Source organism: Bactrocera tryoni, chromosome 5 (genome assembly GCF_016617805.1).
Source record: "Bactrocera tryoni isolate S06 chromosome 5, CSIRO_BtryS06_freeze2, whole genome shotgun sequence".
In the NCBI taxonomy this organism is placed as follows: Eukaryota; Metazoa; Arthropoda; class Insecta; order Diptera; family Tephritidae; genus Bactrocera; species Bactrocera tryoni.
In genome coordinates, this window is record NC_052503.1 from 53189399 (window position 1) to 53196988 (window position 7590).

Consider the following 7590-nt stretch of genomic DNA (forward strand, 5'->3'; position numbering starts at 1 on the left):
TCACTCAAAATAAAGTTAATGGTTTGCTCCCGCTTTTGCTCCCGTCCTTTATGAAGGACAGTATTTTTGGTTAAAATATATATCTTTCGCAGAATTGCTTTCTGTTTGTGTCTACAATCATTGTTAATGGTCATTCTGTTCCGTTAACGGTTTGCTATCCAATGCAGTTTTATATGCACATGAGTTCGTATAGTTATGTAATCGGTTAGGGGCTTATACATAGATGTTTCAAGGGTGTAAATGTGTAATTTCGGGTGCCAACTAAAAGGAGTAGTTGACTGACTGGAATCCGTTAAGAACAAGGTTTTTATATCGGCATTAAGTGAAAGAATAATGCCCAATACTTTTATATAATTCGATGACTGTAAATGGGTGGGGGGTAATGGGACTTCCAGCAGTTCTAAGAGTAAACTTGCAAAAAAATGAAAGAAATTCGAAACTATTAGAAACACTTTTGGTTTTCATCTCGAATTAAATTTACGGTGTAAGTATTTAACTAATCTTAAACGTGTGCGCCGTTTCACCATCATCCAATGGGTCCAGAATTCAAGCATAAATATTACCAGTGCCACTGCAGAGAGCATACCGTGTAGAGCAAAACTGCCAACTAACTGATTGATTGTTAAACTTTTGACGAGCACTTTTTGAGCGCGCTGAATTTCCTCGCGAATTCTACGTTTCAAATCGAGTTCCCGTGCCCATTTCTGCATATGACCCGATTCAATGATATGCTGTATGACAGGGTTGATTTTAGGCAGTAAATGAAACTTTTTCGGCAATAACATGGTAACTAAGTACACATAGATATTCTCATTGCGATCGAAGCAGTAAAGCTGGTCGCGTTTAATGTGTGGATTGTAGAAGGAATGCTGACGGGAAACGGCGACTGCGAGACTTTCATCGGTGGCAGCGCGATTGAGGCACTCTTCGATGTTGTAGCACATTTGAAATTTCTCGCGGATATATTTGAAAATCTAAAGGGAGTGAATATATATTAAACAAATGACTAATCTGGGGTTATGAGTCGCACTGACCTTGCCGTCCTTATTCAGATGACGCACATTTTCTACACTCCCCGTCACTGTCATGCGATTGCGATAAATTTCCTCCAAATGACTGATTTGATAGGATGATTTCGGCGTGGTCAAGGTGCTAACCAAAAAGCTCTGATAGACATTCACAAACATCATGGCCAAGAAGAAGGTGCTGCCAAAGGTGATGTGCAACGAAGATGGTAAACGTGTGAGTTGCGTCGACTGGCTGAGTATAATGCCGAACATGCGCACCATAGTGGCAAAGAAACTACCGAAATAGGTCAGTCGTATTTTGAGCAGTTTTTTTGCGATGTATATGTTCAATGAAGAAATCATAATGAAAGCCAATGTGAAGAACCAAGTGCTAATGTGAAAGCTCTGCAGGAAATTGAAGAGATCATATTTGCGTTTAGCTCTCGCCACGCACCATGTGAGATCATCCTGATGATAGGGGATGCTGCTGGAGACGAACTGACTGATACTGGGGTCTTCGTCGATGCCACCCAAAATCAATTCGATGTCGCTGTAAATGAGTTATAAACAAGAAAGCGAACAATTTTTCCAACATTTGAACACTCACCCATCGATAAGCTGCTGAAAGAGATGATAGAGATTGTTATTCTCCAGCTGAAAGTCTATAGTTATATGCAGACGTTCGCCGATTGCCTGCACCAACTGATACTCGATGCCATTTAACTTCAACGCAGGCTCATCGCTCACATCAGCTGCGTCTACATCATCGTAGGATTTCTCTGCCTCAGCGTCGTCATCACCATCAACATAAGAATTGTTAACGACGTTTTCTTCATTTTCAAAGTCATACGCAGCCTCATTGGTGTCTAAAACTTCATTGTTTTTATCCGTTTTGGGGTTGCTGCCTGCTTTGTTCTCATACTCGCTGGTTTCTTTAAAGATATACGGTTCCCAGGGACGAAAAGCGGCCACAACTGGACAACCACTTAGATCCTTTGGAAATTTATCAAGAAATGATGCTCGATATAGCTCCTGTAGATAGATTTTCTGCGTTTGCAAGTCATTTCTGTCCTCCTGGCTGTAATCGGTGAGTTTCAGATGTTTTGGTGGATGCCTTTTTTGCGGTTTCTCCCTAGTATACAAAGTCTTCTTTGTACGGGTTTCTATATTACTTTTAAAGTTCGATTTTCTTTCATGCCTAAAATCTCCAAAATTCCAGCTCAGTTCCACTCTTTTATTGTTTTCTGTCATCACTTTTTGATGTGTATTAAATTTTGTATCTCCTTCTACACTTCGTTTACTATCGTTTTCTTCCTCTAACCTTTCATTTCCGTCCAGATCCACACCGTTTTCTCCAACATTATATTCATCCATTTTAGCGCCGTCATCAACTCTATGGCCTGCATCCTGATCCATATTTTCTTCTCCTTCAGTGTCACTATTTCTATTTCCATAAGTGTTTTTCCCTCCATCATTATCTCTAAGTACATCTTCTGTTCTGTCTGCATCTCTATTCTCCTTATAATGATCCTCTCCATCTGTAACGCTATCTTCATTATCAAATTCTCCATCGTTATTACTTTTATTGATATCGTTATATTCTTGCCCACCGTCATCATCTGCGCCATCGTAATCGACTTCATCTACATTGTCTTCTTCATCAAAATTATACTCATCCTTTGGCTTATTTGGATCTTGATAATCACACATATCCAAAGTTTCTATAGCTATTACCCGATTGCCACAATTATTGTCCGGATGATATGGGAACACTGTCTTCCCGTAGTAAAATCCATTCTCTTCATTTCTGCCAATCACATTGACATTGTAAATCTTCTTATTCATGAAACTGAGTAGTATTTCAATCATTAACTCATTCATCTCATCATCGGTTTCCTCGACTGAAGCCAAATACACAACGAATTGTGCCAGTGGATTCCAATTTATATTCGTTTTCCAATCTTCGAAAACATCCTCCAAATCGCCATCTTCTAAATTCTCAATAATAATAAAATAGCACTGAGGCTTTTCGTGCAAAATCATAGTGGACCTCGGGCTATTCGGTGCTTGACGTGGATTCCTCACCACAACCGTCCATGGTATGACAACCTGAGTGTGCATAGCGTTCAGTAAATCCTGCTGTATATGAAGCGAGGCTGATGTAAAACTCATAGAGATTACTGAACCAGAAAGTGGTTCACCATATTGGAAATATTTCTGCAGCAGTGCGAGGGTACACACGATTTGTGAATGATCCGAGTCTGAAATCTCCATGAGATGCATGCCGAAACCAGGCGCACCATGCGGAAAACTCAAAAATAACGGTATCAAGCAGAAAACCCGTTTTAGCAACATTGCGTCGAGAGCTGAGTTAGTGTGTCGGACAGTACACGAGTAAGACAGTAAACCGAATGAAAGCTGGCTATAAAAACAGAAAGTATCTAATGAGTTCAGTGAGGTTCTGCTTTGTCTAAGTTATATTCCTTCGGGAAAAGTACCATAATTTATGATACCAAATGTCACTTAGATATTGGTACATTGAAACAAAATTACCGCATAACAAATGGTGAGTACACAAAATTAGGAGATTATCATCATATAATTGCGTTCGCATTGATGGACACCTAAAACTAAGAATGAATTCACTAAATTTCTATGTAAATTCTTAATGCATCAATAGTGTGGCCTGTTACTTTTTTTTGCAATATCATTGTCATTTATTGAATCTGCTTTTTGTTTTAAAAGCCTTACAATAAGTTATAAAATCTTAAATCTATGTAAAAACTAGACAAGCTCAAGCAAGTGATGGAGCTGTTTTGGTGATACGTTGCTCCTTAGTACGCAGACATACATATCTCTTCTTTTAAGGCGTGTTTGATCGCAGGAATGTACCAAAGCATTAGGCAAAAGGTTTGGGTGATCTCGGAGTTTAACATTTAATATTTAATTCTGCTGTCTTATACCTCTTTCTTTATTTGTTGTCTAGGCTGAATTTGGAGTTTTTATTTAAAAGTTCAGTTCTTATCTTCATGCAAGTTATTTTACTAGATATATGTTTTCTCCACGTAAGTCTCCTATCTAAGTGAATACCAAGATAAGTTACTTCATTCGCTTGGGGTACTAAGATATTGTTCAGCCGGACACATTTTTAGCCTTAACGAAAACGTCTGTTACTTAGCGTAGCTCGACGTACTATATGTATCATATCAGAAATTTGCAAACAATACCCTCGAAGAAGTCGGAGTGTTCTATGAAACATTTACCATATATTCTCGTCCAAATTTCACGAACTTATTAAATAAATCCTCATCACGACTAATGTGGTTTTGTAGAAAAATATGCTGATAGAACAGAAGGATTAGGGATATTAAAAAATTTCGATAGTGAATACTTAATACCAAATGACAAGGACACTTAAACTTAATTAAGAACGACTTATCGGCATTCCAATATTATCCGAATTCCATATAAAAATTGCAAAAGGACAAAAATTACTGAACTGTATGCCTTGGACTCGGATAAAGCTATTCTAGAAGTGATAAATCGAGAGCAAAAATAATAATCTAAAATGAAAATATTAAATTGCATGTTAATCTGTAGGTAGATGGCTGCCGCCGGAATTAGGATTTTTTGCGAATCTTGGAAATTAAATTTTTTGGTGGCTTTTAAATATTAGAACCCAGAATGTCAAGGTAATCAAGCGAACTATGGGAAAGATTGAAGCCCACCATCAACAAACTGATTCGGCCTTATCAGTGTGGCTTCAGGTCACCGACCATATATGCACCATGCGTCATTCGCGCAACTTTTTCAATCTACTCCTGGAGAAAATAATTCGAATTGCAGATCTATAGAGAAGGTACAATCCTCTATAAGGGTGTACAAGTGCTGGGGTACGCCCATGACATCGATATCTTTGGCCGTAACAACCGTGCTGTTAGTTCAGCTTTCTCCAGGTTGGACAAAGAAGCAAAGCAAACGTGTCTGGTAGTGAAGGACGACAAGACGAAATATCAACTGTCATCAAACAAACAGTTGTCGCAGTAGCGGCTAGGCTCTAACGTCACTGTTGACAGTCATAACTTCGAAGTCGTTGATAATTTTCGTTCTCGACGAACAAAAGCCAAACTCTATAAGCCACTCATCATCCCCGTTTTGCTATATGGTGCAGAGGCATGGACAACATCTCGTCGTCGTTACGAGTTTTCGAGAGAAAGGTTCTGCGAAAGATTTATGGTCCTTTGCGCATTGGCCACGGCGAATATCGCATTCAATGGAACGATGAGCTGTACGAGATATACGACGACGTTGACATATGTAGTTCAGCGAAATAAGAGAGCGGCTACGCTGGCTAGGTCATAACGCCCGAATGGATGAAAACACTGCAACTCTGAAGCAAAGGAAGAGTAAGACCTCCACTCTGTCAAATTATGTTTTGAGTATACAGCGCGTCGATTTTAGACAACGACTTTATTAGTATTCCTGGGTTTGATTGCAAGGTTTCCTATTAGATTAAACCTTAGACCGACTTGTATTAGTAAAGAGCTTTAAAGTTTGGTAAAAGGAGTAATCTTATCCGCCCTTATTCTGGGAATGGATATTGGATCGATGGCCTTTCAATTTGGAGCTTCTGTTGAATCTAAATGCTCATGCTTTTTGATATCTTTGCTGGAAGTTGCAGAGTAATTGGGTGATATGGCATGCGTTCAAAGGGATAAAGAATACCGAATTTGGTATAAAACTCGGCTTCTATCGAGGGTTATAGTTTTGCTCGCTAACGCTCATAAATTTCCAAAACATTATTTGCATTATTGAAAGTCAAGTGCTTAATGTCTGTTCCACTTGTCCATCGCGGTATATTAAATTAAGTAAACAAATGTTGCTATTATCTCAAACACACACACACACACACATACACATTAGTGTTTGGTTTTGCTAGTTTATGAAGACACGCGCGAATGTTAACAAATTATGTAATTAAAATATTAAATTACAATTATGCCAACAATGCTGTTATTAATGGGGAGGAGGCGACTGCATTGATGCTTGTAAATACTAGTGTGTTTGTATGTGTGAATGATAAAGGCTGCGAGATAGTTGCATGTTGATGTTAATTGCATTGTTATGCACCACATGTCATTTACTCAATGTACATATAAAGTTATGAGTATATGCGTATTACGTAACTATATTTACATTTTATTATACCGAAGGAAATGGGAAGTATGGTTGTCGTCGCACGGGAAAAGCAAATATTCATGTTTGCCGAGACATGCTTATACCACAGTGTAACGGACATAAATGACAAATATTAGCGAATGTCATTAGCGTGAAAGAGAAAGAATGAATATTTGTTTAAGACAGAATGGCGCAGAGATAAAACCCTCTTTACGCCTTCTCTGTTTTAACTTGAGTAGGAGCATTTCTTTCCGATTCCTGATTGCATTCATTAGTGCCTGTCACACGCTCAATATTTATTGTGATATTTGGATCGTGATCCTTATTGATATTGAGGGATCGTAGGCGAATGCTACTCGTTTATTAATTATCACGTCTGTGTTTATTCGAAATATACCGTATTTTTAATCCAAATACATTGTAAACTACCCGGAAATTGTAAATAAAACGCAAAATATTTAATTATTCATCAATATTTATTTCATCGCCTTTAAAGTAATCCCCATCAGATGTAATACACGTATGTCGACGATTTTTCCAGTCTTCGAAACACATTTCATAAACACTTCTTGAGATGGCCTTCAGTTCCTTCAGCGAATTTTGTTTTATCTCTTCGATGGACTAAAAACGGGTTCCCCGGAGTGGCTATTTCAGTTTGGGCAACAAGAAAAAATCAAACGCAGCCAAAGCTGTTGAATGCGGTGGTTGATCGATGGTTTTCATTGCGTTTTTGGCTTTAAATTTTGTACAAATCGCGGCTCGATGTGATAGTGTATTATCATCGTGTAAAATCCATGAATTGTTCTTCCATAATTCCGGCCATTTTCGTTATTACGCAAACGCCTCAATAAAACTCCTTATTGAACGTATATCCTTTCGGAATAAATTCATGATGCACCAAACCACAAATATCGGAAAAATCAATAAGCATCACCTTCATTTTTGAGCGGCTTTGGCATAGTTTTTTAGTTTCGGCTCGGTTTTTCCCCTCCATTTCGATGATTGTTGACTTGTTTGTATGCCAAACTCATAAACCCATGTCTCATCGGCAGTTATAATGCTCTCCATGAATGTGGGATCGAAATTCGCACGATCAAACATTTTTATCTCTATCGGGACAAGTCGAGCAAGAACCCGTTTCACACCCAAAATCATTTGACCGGACTCGCGAAGATGTTGGGCTCAATTGCAACCTCTCTAATACTTTTCTTACGATTTTCAAGCGCCATATCCTTCACTTTTTTAATATTTTTATCGGCTGAAGAATGCGAAGGTCGCCCAGAATGAGATGCTACTGTGATCAAATTGAAAGGTGAATTTTTTTATATTTTTAAAATCTTTATTTTTTCTTGCATATCCATTTCATCTCCTTCAAAGTAATCCCCTTCCGCTGCAATTTTGCCAA

The 7590-nt window shown here is 38.3% G+C and overlaps 1 protein-coding gene across 1 annotated transcript; it reads right to left on the reverse strand.

Moving 5' to 3' along the window:
- Positions 1 to 461: 461 nt before the first annotated feature.
- LOC120778357 lies at positions 462 to 3362 on the reverse strand. The gene is made up of 3 exons (XM_040110144.1): positions 1615 to 3362; positions 1035 to 1557; positions 462 to 974 (listed from the first exon to the last, which is right to left on the reverse strand). Exons 1-3 carry the CDS (start codon positions 3360 to 3362, stop codon positions 462 to 464), a joined length of 2784 nt encoding a protein of 927 aa, XP_039966078.1.
- Between the last annotated feature and the right edge of the window lie 4228 nt (positions 3363 to 7590).